The following is a 24,356-nucleotide window of genomic DNA, read 5'->3' on the forward strand; positions in this document are numbered from 1 at the left end:
CAACTGAAGCAATTTAATGGGGTTCACTGACTCCCTGACTGATTCTATTAATCCTGTGCATGTCCTTCTAATCGCAGGGAAAAATGTTCCAACTTTTGACTCATCAATCTACAAAACATTATTCCATCAAGATGTTTTATTTTTATGATTTATTTATTGCAAACATTATTTGATTAAAGGGCAATTCTACAGTAATAGAATTGCAATGACAGCGAAATATGGCCTTTTTTTTTTATCTTACCATTAAAACTTTGCTTTCATTGTAATTCCTTTACCAAAGAATTGCCCGGATGCTGTTTTTAAATCTTGATCACTGGTTTTCTAGGGCAGGGGTGGTGGCCAAGTGGTTAGTGTGCTTGGTTTTAGTGTGGAAGGCTCCCAGTTCAAACCCCACCCCTGCCACATTTCTACGTGTAATGTGGAGCTGTATCAGGAAGGGCATCCGGTGTAAAACTTGTGCCAATTCAACATGCAGATCCACCATCCATCAATACCCCGATTTCTTCGGTACATGTATACCCTTTAATCTGATTTATTTCATTATTTTACATTTGTGCATGTGTTAAAGCAATTGGCATTCACAGTTCCAGAAAAACAGTGTGATGTAGTGTTGTCTCATTGGGGTTCTTAACATTCTTCATCAGATCACAAAGTTCTGAGAGCCGGTTGTGTGTCCCGAAAAAAATTTCTAGGACCTACAAAGCTGCTTCAATGTACCTTGTGTGTGATTTCAACATTCTAAAGAGCAAATTTCTTGGCAAACTATGCAGTTTATAGACATATATGCTGGAGTTGAGTGGCATTTGCTGTCGTCTAAAAGCATGATGTCATATGACATCAACTCCGCGCACCTCCTTGCTGAAAGAGAGGGAGAGTGCTGTCTTTTTCTCTATACAGTTTGTTTTTCTTCAAGAGCTGCCCTTTCTCCCCTTCAAAAGAAATCCAACTAATGAACTGAAATCATGTAAGCCAGGTATTTTTTAATTATCGCATTACCAAAGTGCATGTAAACGCGACATATCAGATTATTACATCCTGCAAAGACGTAATAAACCCATCAACGTTTATTACTGTCATCTGACTACTACAAATTATCACATTATTATGGTCATGTAAAAGTGCTCAATGTGATCGTGGTTGGCTTTTCTCTCCTTAAAAGATTCAGAAAGATTCCAACTTTTCTCTGTTTGGAATTAATTGGACTGACCTTGACCAGCTTTAGCACATGGTCAAAAATGGCTCATGCATTTTGGGTGTGTCCAGTTCCACTTTGCTGCTTACCCCAAGCGTAGTCTGAGCCCCAAGGTAATGCACACAGTGAAAAGCAATTGTTTTTACTCTTATGTAGGGTTGCGTCAGGAAAGGCACCCAGTGTAAAAACCTGTGCAAAATCAGCACACAGGTTTATATCAAATCTGCTGTGGTCCCCTGTGCACAAAAAGGACAAGCCAATTTAAATATGTAAATTGGTTACATGTGATCAGAATGTATCCCAATAACATAATTTTTTTGAATCACAAGAGAAATAATGTTAGTTGGAAAGATTCTAATCACATGCAACTGATGCACATATTTATGTTGTGTTTAATTTTTCAGTGTAGGTGACAGAAGTGAGAGGTTTTCTGGCAAGGAAAAGTTCCTGCGCACAAAACATCAACATGCACGTTATTTACAGGGGCAGCATTAACCAACGCTGCCTCAGCTGAAGCAGTCGAGCACTTCATTCCTGCAAAACTTCCTCCTTCATCTCCATCCACGTGATCTCTTTTAAATCCCACTAGGCAAAGCGGCCATGCCTAGAACATCTCATAGCTTGTCTCCCTACCATCGAATACAAGGGAAAACATCATTAAGGGCCCCTTCACACATAACACAAAAGATGCAGAAACCAGAAGAAAATCTGCAAACCAAACACGAAATGGGGAACCACAAACCACCCACCTGCTGTTGTGAGGGGCGCATGGTCGCACAGGTGTGCACGACACATCGGCGATGGTTTTGTGCATGCCCGTGTGTGTGCATGAACACAGTGCAAGCAGCTGGAATGTATTGCACCACATCGCGCCGCTGATGTGGAGAAACATAAAATAAAAACCATCTGTATAATTAGTGAAAATCACTGGGTTGATATCAGTAATAAATAAAAGGGGATGCAATACAGAAACCTACAGTTAAATAACCCTGGTTAAATAAAAAATAAATGCCACTTACGGGATTCGAACCTGTAATTTACAAAAACTCAGATTACTAGATGGAAACTTTACCACTGTAAAATGCCTAAAATCAACAAGGAGATAAATGCATTTTTTAAAATAAAAGAGGAAAAAAGAGCTGTAATAACTGACGAAACATTGTTTGTTACGGAGTATTTTTGTCTGTGTTGTAATATAACACCTTGTGTGCATGGCGTGGCCACGTCCAGCTGTCAGTCAGTCGCTAGTGTCAACAGCAAAGCGATCACACAAGAATGAGTTCACGCCTTCGTCACCCTTATTTGTTTGATTTAATTTCCACTCTTTTTGTCTGTCATGTAAGCTGCAATTTACGTGGCGGAAGTGAAATCAGCCGGCCGGGCAGCTTCACACCGTGACCCACGCTCAGACGCTGGCCGGTCCTGATGAGAGCATGTGTGCCCGCTCACACATGTACACTGCATGTTCTCCAGCTGAGGTGCAGGACACAGCGTACTGCACTGGTCCAGCACCGGACTCTGGGACCTCCAGCCACAGCTGACAATGTTGGATTCATGGTGTGTGTGTGTGTGTGTGTGTCTCTGTTGGTGGTGGTGGTGGACGACACACTCCACACGCCATTTGTGTGTGTGGAGGGAGGGAGGGGGTTCAACACAGTTACACCCATGTGTTTTGCTAGGTGACACCCCACTCGTGTTGCACTTAGACACTTTTCACAGACAGCTCGAATGTGATCGCCTGCTCTCTGCTATCATACCAGGTGTGCGAATAGCCCCACCTTTTCAGAGTGTGCAGTGAGCGGTGTTAGATGTTCGTGTGTGACAACTGGAATTTGGCTGACATCTGCCAAGAAGGGGATCGAATGAGCACGCGCAGGGCATTCGCTGTCTTTCGGCCACTTGTTTGCATGAATGTTGTGGCAACAGGTGTACGAGGCGTTTGAGGTGGCTCCAATTTTTCACGACTGGCATGCAGTTCCTCCTTCGTGCGCTAGTCGGCTTCCATTACGTTATGTCTGAAGGGGCCCTAAAACATGGTGCAAAACATAGTTGTTAAAGTTTTCATTTACTTTTTCCTTTTTGTTTTTGTTTTTTTTTCCAGTTCAGTTGTTCTCTTGTTTGATGAATGCTGATGAGGACTCCCTGAGTGTACAAACAGAGTGCATGTGTGTTCTGAACCTGTCTCTGTAAGGCATATTTGAATCACTGTACCATTTACTAATTAGTAGAAACTCTGCACTTGACTTCAGAATAAGTTTTTGGAGATATATGGCCAATTCTACAGCAACATAGTTCCAATAACAGCACAATCTGACCATGTTTTATTATAAAAATCTGTGATTGTAATAACATTATCGTAGAATTACCCACACGATCCAATCGCTTTCTGCTGCTTTATGATAACCAGGCTGACTGCACCTCACTGTAAGACCAACATGCTCATGAATGCACTGTGCATGAAAATGGCAACTGCATCTATTGAGAACTAGCTATGACACTTGCTCTGCATGCTGCTTTTCCCTGATTGTATTCAGTATGTCTCACTGTGGTTTGGAGCATTTAGATTGGTTTTAACTCTTTCCAGACTGACAGGTTTCAACAACTTTTTCATCTCCTGGTGAATTTATTGTGATTGTGGCAGTGAGTCACTTGTTGAGACCTTTTAGCTCATTTCATTTTGCTGGATATGTTCTATTTAAAAGATAATTAGATTCATCAGGGCTGCAGTAATACATTTTCTGTGTGTGCAGTTTAATTAAACTCAATTAACAATTAAATTTGGTTGGTTGAAAGACTTACTTTTTTACATCGAGTCAAATGCTGTTGGTAACCTTTCACCTTCAACACTAACAACTAGAGGTGGGCAGATCGATCCTAATATCGATAATATTGATACCAACTCTGGTATTGATATTATCAGTTATCAAGTTGTTCACCAATGAATATGGCTTTATACACCCTGAAGGAAACCATACCCTGAAGGAAACCATACACCCTGAGGCCGAAGGTATGGTGTGTGGTGTAAAGCCATATTCATTGGTGAACAACTTGATAACGATTTTATCGTATACAGTGGTCCCTCGTTTATCGTGGGAGTTACATTCTAAAAATAACCCGCGATATACGAAATCCGCCAGGTAGTCAGTGTTATTTTTTACAATTATTATAGATGTTTTAAGGCTGTAAAACCCCTCACTACACACTTTATACACTTTTCTCAAACAGGCATTAACATTTTCTCACTTTTCTCTCCTGTGTAATCACTCAAAGTTCAAACCTTAGTAGAAAAAAAATAGAACGTTGTTGTATAAATAATTATGATGGCTTTTAGAACTAATGAATTTAATTTTAACGATCAACCTACAAGGTTGGACACGTAAGAAATTATTAATAGTGACTCACCAGTATTTCACAGTTCCTCTAACCGCGCCTCTTCATCGTGGCGCCACTCCGCTGTCCGGATTGGCTGATTACTTGGGTGGTATGAAAAATATTACCCGTCTGTGAAAAGGGTGTATTGCTATTTATTCTTTAGAGTTTTATCCAATCATATTGGCGTATCATTTATAGGTATATGATAATGAACGATCCTCGTGTAAAAAGATTGCTACTCAAGCTTTTTTTCTCTCCCGCACGTACTGACTGCTGCGCATGCAGATTCATCAAAGTCTACTCTCTGTAAGAGCAGCGCTGCGCTGTGTCACACAACACGGACCAGTGCACCCTCCCCCCTCTGGTCTTTTGTTGTTGTGCCGTCACGTGGCTCAGCAACACCAGCCAACAGCTATGCAGGTAGGCTCAGCCTGGCCCACCCACTCAGCGCTCTCCTCGAGTCAGCCCTCTACCTCAGGAGATTTTTTTGAAGTTGGGTTGAGTGCTATTTTTTTAAACGAAAATGTTGATTGTGATAATAAAGTATTTTGTTGTCACGTACAACGTTTGGCGAAATTCTATCCTAGGTCCTTTGGATCCATGAAGCTTAAATATGAAAATGTATCGGTATCGATATCGACGATACTGAGCCTGTATTTACTTGGTATCGGATCAATACAAAATTCCCGGTATCTCCCATCTTTACTAACAACGACAACAAAATAGTCATTTATAGATTTTTGATACATTTTGTGTTGATTATAATTCCATGAAATGTGTATGAAAGCAACACAAATTTCACTTATACCCTGCCCTGAGTCTAGATGACCAGTATTGGACCTTGAAAGAAACAACACCGATTTCCAAACAACAATACAAATCATACAAGAGGGCAGCGTGGTGGCCAAGTGGTTAGTGTGCTTGTTTCCAGAGCAAAAAGGTGTTCGGTTTAAGAGCACCCCTGCCCATTCTCCTGTGGCGTTCCATCAGGAAGATTATCCGATGTACAAACGTGTCAGATCAACATGCAGATCCTTGTTGGCTCTGCTGTGGTGACCCCAAATGACCTTTGTATGGTGTTCGGGTCTGTGGGGCCCGTTAGTAAATACTGAATACGAGTATTATAGGTTCAGTAACTATGAGTTCCCCTGTAACACCTACAAATAACTGTCTGTGTGTATATAAATATTTTGCTGTATTTCGTCTTTAGTATGACAAAGACCAAATTGGAAATTTCCAAATGTTAATTTTAGAAACACTTGCATCAGAATTTGTGCATCTTTATTCTTAAAAGTAATTGGTTAAGAGCCAAAGTTATTTTATGTATTGTTAGTTGCATTTTAAGTCAGTTTGAAGCCGTTATTGGTTGTTATACTTTTTGATTCGATGTTTGTGTCATATTCCCGTCGTTTTCGAGGACCACAATGTAAATACCTGTTTTTGCTTTATTGCCTCATTCTTGTTAATTGCTAGCTTTTAAGCATTTTATCAATATTTATTGATGTTGCCAAAAATGAATCAAATCCATTCACATTTTAAAGAAAAGGCCCGTTTTACTTTGATAATGTCAACAAACTGGGTATTATATATATATATATATATATATATATATATATATATATATATATATATATATATATATATATAAGGATTTCTTCATCATCTGTGGAATAGCTGACCTAATGTAATAATGTTTTAAAGGTAAAGCGGGCCTCCTTTCTCACCACTTTGGCTATTTGGGAGTTTCTCACACTCGAGCTGAGATCTTCATCAAATAGTTGCTCAACAGAAGAAATGTCTGATTAATTTAAAGTAGTGACTTTGTGGTTGCAGCTTTGTTTCCCCGTTTTTGCAATGTTAAATAAATTACCTATAGGTTTCTTAATTTTGGTTGGAAGGGAAAATGATGCCACATTGTTCTGTAGTCAAATGAAATGAGCCATTATTGACATTTTATACACAAAAAGACTCATTATTTAATGAGCAATGTAAAATAAAACAAAAAAAATCAACATAGTGAGAATTAATTGGTAGATCTACCCCTCTATCTCACACACACACACACACACACACACACACACACACACACACACACACACACACACACACACACACACACACACACACACACACACACACAGTTGACACTTGAAAAATTGCTGCTTTTTTTTTAAGCCTAATTTAATTTAGCCAATATTTTACAATTCAAAGCAACAATTTCTTAGAAGTTACAAATTATATGCAGCATTTTTCTTTTTGTTTCAGATTATTTTGTTTCAGATAGATAATTGGAAAAGCTTCTGGGGAAAACCTGGTCTTGTTAGGAGAGACGGCATCCATCCCACTTTGGATGGAGCAGCTCTCATTTCTAGAAATCTGGCCAATTTTCTTAAATCCTCCAAACCGTGACTTTCCAGGGTTGGGACCAGGAAGCAGAGTTGTAGTCTTACACACCTCTCTGCAGCTTCTCTCCCCCTGCCATCCCCTCATTACCCCATCCCCGTAGAGACGGTGCCTGCTCCCAGACCACCAATAACCAGCAAAAATCTATTTAAGCATAAAAATTCAAAAAGAAAAAATAATATAGCACCTTCAACTGCACCACAGACTAAAACAGTTAAATGTGGTCTATTAAACATTAGGTCTCGCTCTTCTAAGTCCCTGTTAGTAAATGATATAATAATTGATCAACATATTGATTTATTCTGCCTTACAGAAACCTGGTTACAGCAGGATGAATATGTTAGTTTAAATGAGTCAACACCCCCGAGTCACACTAACTGCCAGAACGCTCGTAGCACGGGCCGAGGATTAGCAGCAATCTTCCATTCCAGCTTATTAATTAATCAAAAACCCAGACAGAGCTTTAATTCATTTGAAAGCTTGACTCTTAGTCTTGTCCATCCAAATTGGAAGTCCCAAAAACCAGTTTTATTTGTTATTATCTATCGTCCACCTGGTCGTTACTGTGAGTTTCTCTGTGAATTTTCAGACCTTTTGTCTGACTTAGTGCTTAGCTCAGATAAGATAATTATAGTGGGCGATTTTAACATCCACACAGATGCTGAGAATGACAGCCTTAACACTGCATTTAATCTATTATTAGACTCAATTGGCTTTGCTCAAAATGTAAATGAGTCCACCCACCGCTTTAATCATATCTTAGATCTTGTTCTGACTTATGGTATGGAAATTGAAGACTTAACAGTATTCCCTGAAAACTCCCTTCTGTCTGATCATTTCTTAATAACATTTACATTTACTCTGATGGACTACCCAGCAGTGGGGAATAAGTTTCATTACACTAGAAGTCTTTCAGAAAGCACTGTAACTAGGTTTAAGGATATGATTCCTTCTTTATGTCCTCTAATGCCATATACCAACACAGTGCAGAGTAGCTACCTAAACTCTGTAAGTGAGATAGAGTATCTCGTCAATAGTTTTACATCCTCATTGAAGACAACTTTGGATGCTGTAGCTCCTCTGAAAAAGAGAGCTTTAAATCAGAAGTGCCTGACTCTGTGGTATAACTCACAAACTTGCAGCTTAAAGCAGATAACCCGTAAGTTGGAGAGGAAATGGCGTCTCACTAATTTAGAAGATCTTCACTTAGCCTGGAAAAAGAGTCTGTTGCTCTATAAAAAAGCCCTCCATAAAGCTAGGACATCTTACTACTCATCACTAATTGAAGAAAATAAGAACAACCCCAGGTTTCTTTTCAGCACTGTAGCCAGGCTGACAAAGAGTCAGAGCTCTATTGAGCCGAGTATTCCTTTAACTTTAACTAGTAATGACTTCATGACTTTCTTTGCTAATAAAATTTTAACTATTAGAGAAGAAATTACTCATAACCATCCCAAAGACGTATCGTTATCTTTGGCTGCTTTCAGTGATGCCGGTATTTGGTTAGACTCTTTCTCTCAGATTGTTCTGAGTTATTTTCATTAGTTACTTCATCCAAACCATCAACATGTCTATTAGACCCCATTCCTACCAGGCTGCTCAAGGAAGCCCTACCATTATTTAATGCTTCGATCTTAAATATGATCAATCTATCTTTATTAGTTGGCTATGTACCACAGGCTTTTAAGGTGGCAGTAATTAAACCATTACTTAAAAAGCCATCACTTGACCCAGCTATCTTAGATAATTATAGGCCAATCTCCAACCTTCCTTTTCTCTCAAAAATTCTTGAAAGGGTAGTTGTAAAACAGCTAACTGATCATCTGCAGAGGAATGGTCTATTTGAAGAGTTTCAGTCAGGTTTTAGAATTCATCATAGTACAGAAACAGCATTAGTGAAGGTTACAAATGATCTTCTTATGGCCTCAGACAGTGGACTCATCTCTGTGCTTGTTCTGTTAGACCTCAGTGCTGCTTTTGATACTGTTGACCATAAAATTTTATTACAGAGATTAGAGCATGCCATAGGTATTAAAGGCACTGCACTGCGGTGGTTTGAATCATATTTATCTAATAGATTACAATTTGTTCATGTAAATGGGGAATCTTCTTCACAGACTAAGGTTAATTATGGAGTTCCACAAGGTTCTGTGCTAGGACCAATTTTATTCACTTTATACATGCTTCCCTTAGGCAGTATTATTAGACGGCATTGCTTAAATTTTCATTGTTACGCAGATGATACCCAGCTTTATCTATCCATGAAGCCAGAGGACATACACCAATTAGCTAAACTGCAGGATTGTCTTACAGACATAAAGACATGGATGACCTCTAATTTCCTGCTTTTAAACTCAGATAAAACTGAAGTTATTGTACTTGGCCCCACAAATCTTAGAAACATGGTGTCTAACCAGATCCTTACTCTGGATGGCATTACCCTGACCTCTAGTAATACTGTGAGAAATCTTGGAGTCATTTTTGATCAGGATATGTCATTCAATGTGCATATTAAACAAATATGTAGGACTGCTTTTTTGCATTTACGCAATATCTCTAAAATTAGAAAGGTCTTGTCTCAGAGTGATGCTGAAAAACTAATTCATGCATTTATTTCCTCTAGGCTGGACTATTGTAATTCATTATTATCAGGTTGTCCTAAAAGTTCCCTGAAAAGCCTCCAGTTAATTCAAAATGCTGCAGCTAGAGTACTAACGGGGACTAGAAGGAGAGAGCATATCTCACCCATATTGGCCTCTCTTCATTGGCTTCCTGTTAATTCTAGAATAGAATTTAAAATTCTTCTTCTTACTTATAAGGTTTTGAATAATCAGGTCCCATCTTATCTTAGGGACCTCATAGTACCATATCACCCCAATAGAGCGCTTCGCTCTCAGACTGCAGGCTTACTTGTAGTTCCTAGGGTTTGTAAGAGTAGAATGGGAGGCAGAGCCTTCAGCTTTCAGGCTCCTCTCCTGTGGAACCAGCTCCCAATTCAGATCAGGGAGACAGACACCCTCTCTACTTTTAAGATTAGGCTTAAAACTTTCCTTTTTGCTAAAGCTTATAGTTAGGGCTGGATCAGGTGACCCTGAACCATCCCTTAGTTATGCTGCTATAGACTTAGACTGCTGGGGGGTTCCCATGATGCACTGAGTGTTTCTTTCTCTTTTTGCTCTGTATGCACCACTCTGCATTTAATCATTAGTGATTGATCTCTGCTCCCCTCCACAGCATGTCTTTTTCCTGGTTCTCTCCCTCAGCCCCAACCAGTCCCAGCAGAAGACTGCCCCTCCCTGAGCCTGGTTCTGCTGGAGGTTTCTTCCTGTTAAAAGGGAGTTTTTCCTTCCCACTGTCGCCAAGTGCTTGCTCACAGGGGGTCGTTTTGACCGTTGGGGTTTTTACGTAATTATTGTATGGCCTTGCCTTACAATATAAAGCGCCTTGGGGCAACTGTTTGTTGTGATTTGGCACTATATAAATAAAATTGATTGATTGATTGAGATTTGGTACTTAAATTAAGAGTTGTGAGAAAAAATGAGGTTGAAGGTCCAGTGTGAATTGAGGACAAGCAGAGGTGAGCGGGAAGAGGAATGTTGTAAAAATGAAGTGCCGTTTAGGTGGCTGTGAAGAAGAATAAAGTACCTCAGAGACAAGGATGGGCGCAAGAAGAGAGGAAATGAAGAAAAATGAATAGCAAGAAGAGTGGGAGAAAAAAGTACAAGAAAGGAGGGAGCAGGAGGAAAATGGGGAAGATCATGTTGATGTCTGCTTCTTATTCACACACTAATTTTCCCCCTGGAGCTCATTAGAATATAAAGAACGAAGCACACAACCCGAAAAACCAGCAGAGTGAAGAGAGGGGGGGGGGGGGGAAAGGGGAGGTAGAGAGGAGGAGGAGGGAGAGAGGAGATGAGGAGCAACAGACTGAGAGAAAGCTTCAGTGGGAGAGGAGAGAGACTCAAATAAGAATTTTTGAAATAGAAAAAGATCAGTAGAAACAGAAAAGAGAAAATGATTGGACGACTGGAGCCTAAATGATTTACAGAGAATATGAAACGGTGGAAGTGGGACAAGGAAATTTGTTTTAAAGAATGTGTACACACAAGTAAACAAGAAACAATTAACAGCAATCATGTGACATGTGTAACCATGAAACGGAAATCCAAATCAGCAACAAAACTCACAATATATTAAAATATATCCAGCACACACACACACACACACACACACACACACACACACACACACACGCCTGAGCTTTTATGGCTTGTTTTTAAAAATGATTTCAGCAACAACCAAACAAACTGCCACAAAAGGCTGAAATTAAGTTTAAGAAAAATAAAAGTACCATTTAAATTTTATTAATTTCTTCAGAGCAAATAAATAAGAAAACAGTAGATAAATTGATCTGATTGACTGATAAATCAAATAATTGTCATAGTATTCACATTATTTTACAGCCCAGATAATAATAATAATAATAATAATAATACATAGAAATCAATAAAAAGTATCCAAAAAATAAAACTCCAATTTATTTAAAGTTTTTTTTCCTTCAGGTAAATTATATAAATTGTAGGTTCAGCCTTTTAGCCACAACTTGGTTTTTACCCAAAAACAAAAACAAGAAGCATGATTTTAATCAGAAGAGCAAAACAGCAGCCTCAGATTTCCACACACAATCACTAGTAGTTTCCTCATAGAATATTTTTTTTCTTTTATGTAACACTTAAATACAGAAATACAGATATTATAGTCATCAACCAGATTCAGTGTTCAGTATTAGTATTATCATTATTATCATCATAATAGAATAGAAATAGTGGCTTAAGTCTCGCTATATTTATATAACCATTTACATATTGTGTAAATCATAAATGTATATATCCTTTTTCCAATTAAACTGGGACACTATTAAAAATATAAATTAAAGCAGAATGGGATGACTTAGAAATCATTTAAACCCAATATTTAATTGAAAATAATACAAAGACAAAATGTCAAATGTTAAAACTGGGAAATACTGTTTCCCATAAAAGCTCATTTTTAATTTGATGTCAGCAACATGGAACAATAAGTTTGGCACAGTCATGTCTTCATCGCTGCATTGCAGAATCATGGCATCGTGGCAATTTATGAAATTTAAAATGCAAAATCTTTCCAACATTTTGTAGGAAATGTTTTAGATATGGCATTCTGTGCCCATGCAGCCATGCACCTTTAAGCTGGGCAGAATGTGTTTTTGTGTTGTCTTGCAGACAGACGCAGGACAGCCAGGATGCAACATGTGCTGCACTAAAACGTGCATATCTTTTTCTGTATTACCAGTTCCCTCACAGATATGACACCCTCCTCCCCCCACATACCATCACAGATGCTCCTTTTTGAGCCTGACCGTCTCTGAAGATGGTCATTGTTCATGAAGGTTTGGGATTACAGTATTTTTTTGTAATATAAGACAACTCTGATAATAAGATAATTCCCCCTTTTCAAGACATATTTTCTGAAGACCAGTTTGTTTGTTTATTTTTTGTCTGTTTTGTTTTTTGTTTGTATTTTATTTTATAGTGATACTTAAAAAGCACATTTTGTGGGTAGCGCCTCATTTCTTTTTATCAACCACGTACTGATGCATTCACCTCTCAGTCTGTTGGTAGTCGTCACTTTAAGGACCACGATAAGATTTTGTGTGTTAACATTTTTAATATGGCTATTTTGTTCTTGCCATCTTCTAACATTTACACTGTCATTTCTTGGCTGCTTGAGAGTTGTTTGTTGACTATACCGCATTTATCACCATAAAGTTTGCATCATAACTTCTCAGTTTCTCAGGCCCCATAGAAAAGCACTGTCATGGCACCACAGAGTGCTTCATCCCAGAGGTCTCATAATAATAATAATAATAATAATAATAAGAGAAATAATAGAGTGCAGATTGTGTTTCTATAACAAACAGCTGACAACCCTATGCTGCGTTTTGTGATTAGGAAACACAATGTTTACCAGAAACGTTGTGACTATGTCCAACTTCTTCCATATAAAGTTAAAGGGTTGATTCGCTTCAGTTTACTTGTTTCACAGATATTTGGCACCACCTACTATTGTGGATGTATTGACATGTAAAAGTCTACACCCTGAATATAAAACAACCTCAGCTGTTTTCACCCCTGTTGTTTGTTTATTTGTTTGTCTATTTGTGAACAGCCTGTAACCCACAATTTTTCATATATCGTTATGAAATTTTACAGCAAATTCATATCCTGATAGGCAAGATTAAATTTTCAAGTCATAGGTCAAAAGTCAAAGTCAGGAAAAATCTTGGAAAATTGGAAAAAAGTCCCTATCCTTTAACACTGAATTAATTTTCAAAAGTTCATTGCTCTGTCAAAAAAGATTTATTTCATATCAGAGAGCGTTATGTAGGATGGCATCCTTTATTGACTGACAAAGTTGGATCCAGTTTACAGATTTTTTTGGCTATTTAAATTTAACATTGAAAAACCCATTTGATGTATATTTGACATTATATCTTAATCAAACATGCCCCAATCACTTTCATATTTAAAGGTGAGATGCAGAGTGGCACACACTATCACTTGACAAAGGTTGATCTGGATCTGATCCAGATTGTGGAGTTTGTGGACATTTGAATTTAACATTGAAAAACCCATTTGGTGTACATTTTGCATTATATCTCAATCAAGAGTGCCTCAGTCACTCTCATTTGTGACAATAAGGTACAAACTAACTGACACCCTCAATGAGTAGACAAAGTTTGATCTGCATCTGATCCATATTGCGGGTTTAGCAGATATTTGATTTTAACATTGAAAAAAGCTTTTGATCTATATTCTGTATTATATTTTAGCTTATGAAAAGCCACTTCTAACAGAACTTAAACCTTGAACATTTTTTCCAAGGTAAAAATTTGTGGAATTGGAAACTAGTCTTGGCGGAGGTTTGCGCTGTGCACGGTGCTTTAGTTTTTAAGATGTCTTTCTAAGAAAAGAAACATCATGCACTTCAAGCCAACATTTCAAGTCCATGATTTTTTTTGTCAAGGATCTTTATATCCACTAACATGATCGTCTCTTCTGTTCAACATCCCCTGTATCACGTCAGCTTGTTATTTCAACTTGTCACATCATTATTTGCCTGAAAACTCACCTGTGCCACTTTTTTGAAACATGCTGCTGGTGTCAAATTCAAAATGAGCATATGTTTAACAAAAAAGAAATTTCTCTGTTTCCACATTTGATCTGTTCTCTTTGTTCTATTTTAATGGAAGATGGGGTTTGAATGAGATGCACATCATCACAATCTGTGTTTCCTTATATTTTACTCAGGGTCCCATCTTTTTTGGAATCGGGCTGTATATATATGGTTGAAAGTTAGTTTCAGTGTCCAAAATTCCAACATTGAAGAAAAGCAAAGAAGAATCCGTGCTGAGAGGCAAACACGTACTGCAGCAGATAAAGTACAGACAGGAGGAAGGCGAGAGATGAACTGTTGTGCAGAAAAGCGAGCGAGGGGACAACAAAAGATAAGATGGAACTCTGCACCTGTGGACAAGAGTGTAGTCGAAGAAACATCCAGTAGCAACAAGAGTTTTAAATAGACAAAGAAGTGAGGAACAGAATGAGCTGCAAGATGTGTTGATGAAGATGTGAATGGGGGACAGATGATGGTGTACAGGGGAAAAATATACTGTTGCAAAGTTGCAGGAACATTTGCAAAGTGATTATTTAAAAATGAAGGCAGGAATGACTGTGTATGACAAATACCACAGTGACTGAGAGGATAAGGTATGAAATATATGGCTGAATATGTTTTATTGTTACTTTAGGTATGTGCCAGCTATCACAGTATTAAATTCAAGCTCACGCTTTCCTGAATTTCAATATTACCTTATCTAATTCAGAGTTTGTATGTTATCTGAACATGTTCTTTAAAAAATAAAACCTTACTGGGTGGGCAAAAGCATCATGTTTTGAATGAGATATTCGTCCAGGAGACCATCAGGGGTTTTACATATTTTCATGCTGAACACAAAGCTCACTTTGTGAATCCCCAGAAGATCATTGTTTGCAGTATGTTCTTTCTGAGATGCTCCGTTAGATTTTTGAATTGAATTGTGAATTGTGCAGCCAGAAAGTAACACAAGTAAAATTAAAAGGACAAACACGCCTGACCTTGCACAAAATCCACATTGCAGGTGGAACTATGAACAAACAAAAAAAAGTTAAGGTTCTTAAAGTAAATGATCATCTTGTTCTCAAAGTATGTATGTACTTTGACAAAGTGTCTTACGCTACGCACAACCATAGTATATCGGTTTCATCTGGCATCACGCTGCCCCAGAACACAAGCAACATGCTACAGCTTCCCCGACCCTCTATTAATCCTCATGTTTCTCATAGAATTTCAATTTCTTTTGTGCCTGGAGCACTAGTAGAGACTGCGCTAAACAGAAACCTTTCTACGTTGGGTTTATGTTAGTTTTACAGCAGAGTTACACTACGGTTGGGGTGCTACATGGGAGCTCACTTCGGAGTGCAAATGTGTGCACAGTTATACCGGAGTCCTACCTTCTTTCTGTATTACCTGCTCTTTAATTTGGGATTTTTGTGCATTGTTGCAGTGAACTCTTTATTATTGGTATTTATTCTTTTATTATTAGAGTTTGTTTGTTTAGTGACAGTATAGTAATATAATAGTCATTATAGTAATTATTAAAAACAAATGTGTGATTCTTTTGGCGGGGGGGGGGGGGGGGGGTATAAATCGCAGTTCCAAATATATATGTATATATATCAATTGGCAATTTGGTGTAGAGTTTCAGCTTAATTTACACACAGAGCTTTACTGGACCCCATGCTCTGCGTAAAGCCACATAGGTGGGGTTTATGCTGGTTTTCTCTGAGTTCAACCACACAGGAGCTCACTTTGGAACTGTATTACTTTAATATACAGCATGTTACCCTTTACACACAACTCATCACAACCAAAATGTCCCAAGGACACACTGAAATAAACTCAAACTTTAATCTAAAGTGGAAAATTGAGAACAAAAGTCAACAAAACATATATAGACCATCAGTTAAAATATGGAATATCACGTATAAATTCGTAGTTCTCGTCATCTTATTAACATCTGATTTTCCTCCCAAATGAAAGTAAATAAAGTACATTCAAATTTTTTGCACACTGGCATCCTAATCCTCTAACAGCAAGCATATTTTTGAAGCGGTCATATCTTTTTATGGTTGTTAAGACTCAAGAATAGCTGTATTTGGTTCAATTTTTCACTGGTTTTGATAAGATTTGCAGTTCTTTGGTGGTGGGGTCTTATGCAAAAACTACATGAAAAGCATCCAATCAAAAAATGGTACTTTGAGCTACCCACTAACAGTAATTTCACACACATATCTCATTGTTTGCTTTCATGTAAAGTTGTTATGAAGGTAATTTTGTTTTGTTTTTTTCATTTAATACTGTACATATGGGTCACGTGCACTCAGAGCTAATGAGCATACAGAAACTAAACCATTAAAAATGAATAGAAATTTAACATATGCAGTTGTATGTTTATGTGCATTGAATTTGACTAATTGATTGGAGAATATCTGACTAGCAAAAGACAGAATGTGTGATGTAAAAACCCAGCGAGATGGGAAAAAGCATAGCAGTAAATGGGTAATAATATTATGACAGCAAAAACATATGTATGAGGATAAAATTTTCTGAGCAGCCGATTTTATAATCACTTTTCAGAAATTCTGGTTCTGCTTTTGAAAGTCAATGCAATTTCCCTTAATAACTAAACTCCACATATGGCTCTAATCAGTGGGAAATGTGGGAACTCACAACCTTCAACAGTTCAGCTGATGGAGATGAATGGATTAATGGATGACTGAATGAATGTGGAGGAGGACGGGGTTTGCACTATGCCCTTAGAACATACTGCATCAATAATAAGCTGCCTCTTTCTGTGGGTTTAAAAAAGTTCTGGACGGCCAAAGCTGCAGTCAAGCCACAGAAAGACAGGGAGCAAAGGATGGATGAAAGGATGAATGAACAGAGTAAGGGAAGTCAAGAAGCTGGCCATTTCATTTCTTGGCTTCCTAACTCTTGCTCCTCCCTCCAGTGTCAAAGCCAAAATTCTGTTGTCACATTCTTTTTTCTTTTTTTGCCTCTATGTAGTCTCTTCTTCTTTGTCCTCTCCTTCCAACCGCCATGTCACCTCTTCAGTGTGTGCTCCATCTTATACTAGCTCCTCCTCCTTTGGTCCATCCCCTGCTCCTCTTCCTCCCTCCTCCTCCTCTCTCCATCTTCTCCTACATGGGAAACACCAAGAAGCCGGAGAAGGTGGAGTATTTCCATCCTCCCATTAAATTTCCTCTCTCCAGTTTGAGGTAAGCCCGGTCTCCCTTCTCCATCTGGATCAGAACGCCATTGCTTGCCGCTTCACGCGTCACATCCTGGTCGCCGGCAAATGCTGAAATCACTGGCCAGCCGTTGTGCATCAGACTCACCTGGATAAGACAGACAATGGCAATGCAAGCTGTTAGTCACCTGTACAGTTAGAGAAACGTAGAGACATCTGGTAACGAAGAACATTTTCGGACATATTTCACAGCAAACCTCAGGCCGCTAATCTTTCTTGAAATACCCCACATGTTGTGATAACACCAACAGAGATTGTTGGGGTTTTTTTTTTTTGTAAATCACAGCTTGAATCTGCTGCAGAGTCAGCACAGCATCATTGCATTTATCACTTTCCGTCGCAGAGCTCAATTTTACTACCGCTTGTAGAGGTAGTAACAATAACTTGGAGAGACATTAAGACAAACATACGAAGATAAAAATAGTCGCACACTCCGACTGTCCAACAAAACAAATGTTTCAATGAGGAAGAACACCATGTTCTTTTAAAGACAAGCCACTGTCAGTGGTTTGCTTATCCTTTCACAAATTCACCAAATACTGTCTTTCTTCTCTGACTAAGCAAGCATATATCTGCACAAAAACAATAAAGTTTATCAGTTTGAACTTTAAATATCTTGTCTTTGTGGTGTATTCAATCGAATATAGGTTGAAGAGGATTTGAAAATCATTGTATTCTGTTTTTATTTACATTTTACACAACATCCCAACTTCATTGGAATTGGGGTTATACTTTGCCTTTCATATTTTGCTGAGTGGCTGGAAACTGAAGATGAATCAATGGTTCCTCCCCTATACACTCACTACTGGTTGCTAGTCCAGGCTAACAAGTTTTAGAACCCTCATTTTTGTGGTTATACATAGTACTTATTACAAGAGAAGGCAAGGGAGTATGAATCCTTTAGAGTCACCATGGATCTGCTGAGGCCTTTCCCCTTATTGTTTGTATGTATTTATTTATTTATTTTTCCACTCTTTCTTTCTTTCTTGTGGACTATACCTTACATGGTGGACATGACATTAGCCTGGCCAACTGTCTGATCACACAGATCACACGGTTGAGAGGTGATGTTCTTCATGGCACAATATGTGTTCTCCAGCTGTGAGTTGCTCCAGACAGGTGGGCGTGTCACCAGCGAGCCGCTGCAGGTGACCGCTGTATCATCGCTACTCACAGCTGGAGAACACATATCATGGCATGAACAATATCACCTCTCAACACCACCGTGATGTACATGTGTTGGCAGGCTCTCCTGAAATGGTAAAAAAAATAAAAACACATATCATTGTTGCAACACATTCAGCTGCGCCTCAGTGCACAGTGCAGACACCATCGGTCTGGCTGCCTCATGTGAAAATATCCGTCTGATCATGTGAACAGCCAGTTGCCGATTAAAATGTCACGTCCACCATGTGAGTTATAGCCCACATCTCACGGTCTCTTTCGGCACACCATGCACTGGACACCTGGACGAGCACAGGTGGCTGATGTGTTAAAGATATGAACACATCATTTCATTCATGTCAGTTCATTAATTCCTTGTTTATGTCCATGGCCATGGTTCATGAACATGGAGGAACAGAAGAATGATAATTCTTATATTGTCTGCTCTTTTTAACAGGAATTAAATATTTTAACAGACAAAATGAAATCCATTTGTTTTGTCATTTCCAGCACAGACCGTCAAGTCATCAGGCATCAATTACACATCGATGTCAATAACATGATTGTCTTACATTTAAACAGGACATCCATTGTTCTTACAATTGTATGTAAAAGTTTGGGCACCCCTGATGATTTCCATGATTTTCCTTTTAAATCATTGGTTGTTTGGGTCAAGAATTTTAGTTAAATATATCATATAGCAGAGAAACACAGTGATATTTGAGAAGTGAAATGATGTTTATAGGCTTTACAGAAAGTGTGCAATAATTCTTTAAACATAATTAGGCAGGTGCATATATTTGGGCACCCCAACAGAAAAAAATACATCAATATTTAGTAGATCCTTCTCCTTTTGCAGAAATAACAGCCTCTAAACACTTCCTATAGCTTCCAATGAGAGTCTGGTTGAAGGTATTTTGGACCATTTGTCTTTACAAAACATCTCAGATTTGTTGGTTTCCGAGCATGGACAGCTCGCTTACAATCACACCACAGATTTTCAATAATATTCAGGTCTGGAGACTGAGATGGCCATTCCAGAACATTGTACTTGTTCCTCTGCATGAATGCCTTTGTAGATTTTGAGCAGTGTTTAGGGTTGTTGTCATGTTGAAATATCCATCCCCGGTGTAACTTTAACTTTGTCACTGATTCATGAACATTGTTCTCAAGAATCTGCTGATATTGACTGGAATCCATGTGACCCTCAACTTTAACAAGATTCCCAGTACCAGCACTGGCCACACAGCCACACAGCATGATGGAACCACCTCCAAATTTTACTGTAGGTAGCAAGTGTTTTTCTTAGAATGTCATATTCTTTTTCAGCCATGCATACCGCCCCTTGTTATGTCCAAATAACTCAATTTTAGTTTCATCAGTCCACAGCACCTTATTCCAAAATGAAGCTGGCTTGTCCAAATGTGCTTTAACATACCTCAAGCGACTGTTTGTGGTGTGTACGCAGAAAAGGCTTCCTCTGCATTACAGCATCATACAGCATCTTTTTGCACAAAGTGCGCTATATAGTTGAACGATGCACATAGACACTATCTGCAGCAAGATCATGTTGTAGATCTTTGGAGCAGGTCTGTGGGTTGAATATGACTGTTCTCACCATCCTTTGCTTCAGCTTAACTGAGATTTTTCTTGGCCTGCCACTTTGGGCCTTAACTAGTACTGTGCCTGTGGTCTTGCATTTCCTCACTATGTTCCTCACAGTGGAAAATGACAGCTGAAATCTCTGAGATAGATTTTTTTATATCCTTCCCCTAAACCAAGATGTTGAACAATCTTTGTTTTCAGGTAATTTGAGAGGTGTTTAGAAGCTCCCATTTTGCCACGAATTAGAAGAGATGCAAAGAGGGGAAACATTTGCAAATGGCCACTTTAAATACCCTTTCTCATGATTGGATTCACCTGTGTAAGGAGGTCAAGGGTCAATGAGCTTACCAAACCAATTCTGTGTTCCAATAATTAGTGCTAAATGTATTCAAATCAATAAAATGACAAGGGCATCCAGATTTATGCACCTGCCTAATTTTGTTTAAATAATTATTGCACACTTTCTGTAAATACTAGAAACTTCATTTCACTTCTCAAATATCACTGTGTTCATCAGCTATATGATATATTTAACTGAAATTTCTGATCCAGACAACCAATGATTTATAAAGGAAAATCATGCAAATTATCGGGGGTGCCCAAACTTTTGCATACAACTGTATAATGTTCTGTACTCTTTTTATTTTTATCCTGTTGGGTGTTCTGTGGTATGCACAAGGTTTCAAACCGTGAGCTTCCAGGATGCTTATTTGTGAATGTGAGAACTGATTTTAAGCACCCTATTATTACATGTGAAAATGTGATTTTTGCCATTTTTTTCTTCATTAGTGTGTCAGTAAAAAGGCAAATTTGAAATTTACAAATATCCATCCATTATCCATACCTGCATACTCCAGTTATGGGATATGTGCTTGCTCATAGGGGGTCGTTTTGACCGTTGGGGTTTTTCTGTAATTATTGTATGGCTTTTGCCTTACAATATAAAGCACCTTGGGGCAACTGTTTGTTGTGATTTGGCGCTATATAAATTAAATTGATTTGATTTGATATGGGGGGTTGGAGCCTAGCCCAGCAGTCATAGGGTGTAAGAGGGGTACATACACCCTGGGCAAAATGCCAGTCTGCATAGGTGTCAACCTCACTCCAGAAAGGGCAATGAGGGTGCAGGTTTCTTTGTATCTAACAACTCCACCAGGTGATTTCACTGAGTAACAGCAGACGGGATGAGTTCATCAGTGAAATCACCTTGCAGACGTTGACATATTTTGGAAATATGTTTTTACAATCTTTACAGTTTGTAAAGACTGTAATACAACTTTACTGTAATGAACATTACAGCTAACGTTCTGAGGACATTTGACAAATGTTCTTACAACGTTTTGGGAACTTTATTTTGTTAGCTGGGCAGATGACATAAAATTACTTGAATCCTAAATTTTGGTGATGAGGTTGTGATTGAGGATGTTTTAAGCTTTATTTTAGACATTATGAGATTAAAATGAATTTGTCAAAAACAAACACATGGAGCTCCATGAGTTGTCAATGAAATGTAACTTAATTCACAACCAACAATGAGCAATTTCACATATAAATTAAATGCATGTTACAACAATAAGTGAAGGTATGAGCTGTCAGGGTGCTTTTGTAGTTAAGCTGTTACTGTACATGAGTGTATTGTATAATGTTGATCTGTAAATGCGTATTATTGTGAAATAATCAATATAACATGAACAGATCAGAACACAAAAGCGCTTTTGCCAAATCCAGTACAATTCACTAAAGTTCAATTGAAATTAAACATCTCTAAGAAAGCCTTTCCTTATATAGAGCCCTGTCTCTGCATTTGGGGTTAATAAAGGTCTTGGCCACTATTTGAGGAAAATAATTGTATTTGAGGCGTTAAGGTGTTTTCTACATGGTACAATTCTTACAACTCTTAAAAGTTTTGCACCCCTCCTGTTGAATTTGTTGACAGAACCAAATTAAAAGTTTTTTTTTCCTATTTCTGTTTTTGCACTAATGAAAATGCACTATTACTATTCATGCATTAATACCATTCCCACTGCATTTATTTTTAAAAAATGACTAACATGTACACATCCTGTAGGGTTTTGTCATGAGCTGTAATTGTTTCACAAAAACATCCTGACAGAAATACATTAACACCTGAGGTCTAAATGCACTAAAATACTTCTGCTCCTGCAGGAAGTCATTATACAACAGTTGATAATTGATTGAACACAGAAACAAGCATGTAACTTATGTGTACCTAATGGCACACGATGGTAAAGAGGTACAGCAGGCATACATGGGCAAATGCATGCCTGAGTGTGTGTGGGCAGTGGATATGGGCTCATCATAGTCAAGAGCTCTGTTGACCAGACGTTCCTTTTAATATCCAACTAAGTGTGAGTGTGCATGTGGTTAACACTGATTACAGCACCCTGTGTACTGCAAGAATACACACAAATTGTGGAAAACTTTATATTTTACAATTCCATAAAGAATATAGAAAGTAGTTTCTAAATCCACAGACATAAAAGACATACTGTATTAGTATGAAACCTAATGTTTTTTTGTTGTTGTTGTTTGTTTGTTTTGGGGGGCAGGGGGGTTGTTTTTTTTTTTTTTTTTTTTTGTAAAGTCTGGAAGAAAAAGAATCCAACTTTGTACAATATGACCCACTCAAAGTTGAATTTAAACAAAATACAGTGACTTCTTGTCCAACAGAGGGACACTAAAGCTGGGAGCTAACTGTATGGAACATATGTGCAAGTACCCAGAAGTGAAATCAATTCTCCAGGACAATCACTTCTGTTGCTGTCATGTTCGGATTATGTGCACAACAAAGTAGAATGTTCAAAGGCACAAAATAAAGCTGAAAATTCACCAGTTAACTCACTCATATTGCCGCCAATTGAGGTTTTTAATCCTCTTCAATAGTCCCTAATTACAGGCTCTGTTTCTATACATTCCAAGTGAACCAATCTACTCATTCTGTAGTTCAAGACTGGAGCACTGGGAGACTATAAAAGCCAAAGCACATGCGTTCTGTACGGGCTGCTCCCAGGCTTTAGGTCCGCAAATAAAAATCCAGTATCTGTAATTACCCATTTCAAGTGACATGTAAACTGCCTTAACATAAAGAATAAAAACCATAAGGTAAGTTAAAGACAAAATGTTCTTTCAAAATGTTGACAAAAACAATGGCAGAGTTACTTTGTGTTATGATATAATACAGACCAACAGTCAGTTATGAAGAGGTTGACAAAATAGCAGCGATAAGGTAAATCAAATCAAATCAATTTTATTTATATAGCGCCAAATCACAACAAACAGTCGCCCCAAGGCGCTTTATATTGTAAAGCAAAAGCCATACAATAATTACAGAAAAACCCCAACGGTCAAAAACGACCCCCTATGAGCAAGCACTTGGCGACAGTGGGAAGGAAAACTCCCTTTTAACAGGAAGAAACCTCCAGCAGAACCAGGCTCAGGGAGGGGCAGTCTTCTGCTGGGACTGGTTGGGGCTGAGGGGAGAGAATCAGGAAAAAGACATGCTGTGGAAGAGAGCAGAGATCAATCACCAATGATTAAAAGCAGAGTGGTGCATACAGAGCAAAAAGAGGTGAATAAAAAGAAACACTGGGTGCATCATGGGAAACCCCCCAGCAGTCTAAGTCTATAGCAGCATAACTAAGGGATGGTTCAGGGTCACCTGATCCAGCCCTAACTATAAGCTTTTTCAAAAAGGAAAGTTTTAAGCTTAATCTTAAAAGTAGAGAGGGTGTCTGTCTCCCTAATCCGAATTGGGAGCTGGTTCCACAGGAGACGAGCCTGAAAGCTGAAGACTCTGCCTCCCATTCTACTCTTACAAACCCCAGGAATTACAAATAAGCCTGCAGTCTGAGAGCAAAGCGCTCTATTGGGGTGATATGGTACTATGAGGTCCCTAAGATAAGATGGGACCTGATTATTCAAAACCTTATAAGTAAGAAGAAGAATTTTAAATTCTATTCTGGAATTAACAGGGAGCCAGTGAAGAGAAGCCAAAATGGGTGAAATATGCTCTCTCCTTCTAGTCCCTGTCAGCACTCTAGCTGCAGCATTTTGAATTAACTGAAGGCTTTTCAGGGAACTTTTAGGACAACCTGATAATAATGAATTACAATAGTCCAGCCTAGAAGAAATAAATGCATGAATTAGCTT

General features: G+C 38.4%; 1 protein-coding gene across 1 annotated transcript in view; it reads right to left on the bottom strand.

Annotated features, from left to right (window-relative positions):
- Positions 1 to 17,086: 17,086 nt before the first annotated feature.
- Positions 17,087 to 24,356, bottom strand: part of cbln1 (cerebellin 1 precursor) — a 50,923-nt gene continuing 43,653 nt past the window's right edge. Inside the window, exon 3 of the mRNA XM_034176969.1 lies at positions 17,087 to 17,505. Within this exon, the coding sequence (XP_034032860.1) occupies positions 17,308 to 17,505 (198 nt within the window). The 3' untranslated portion in view covers positions 17,087 to 17,307. The remainder of the gene's footprint in view (positions 17,506 to 24,356) is intronic.

Source organism: Thalassophryne amazonica, chromosome 8, assembly GCF_902500255.1.
Source record: "Thalassophryne amazonica chromosome 8, fThaAma1.1, whole genome shotgun sequence".
Classification (NCBI taxonomy): Eukaryota; Metazoa; Chordata; class Actinopteri; order Batrachoidiformes; family Batrachoididae; genus Thalassophryne; species Thalassophryne amazonica.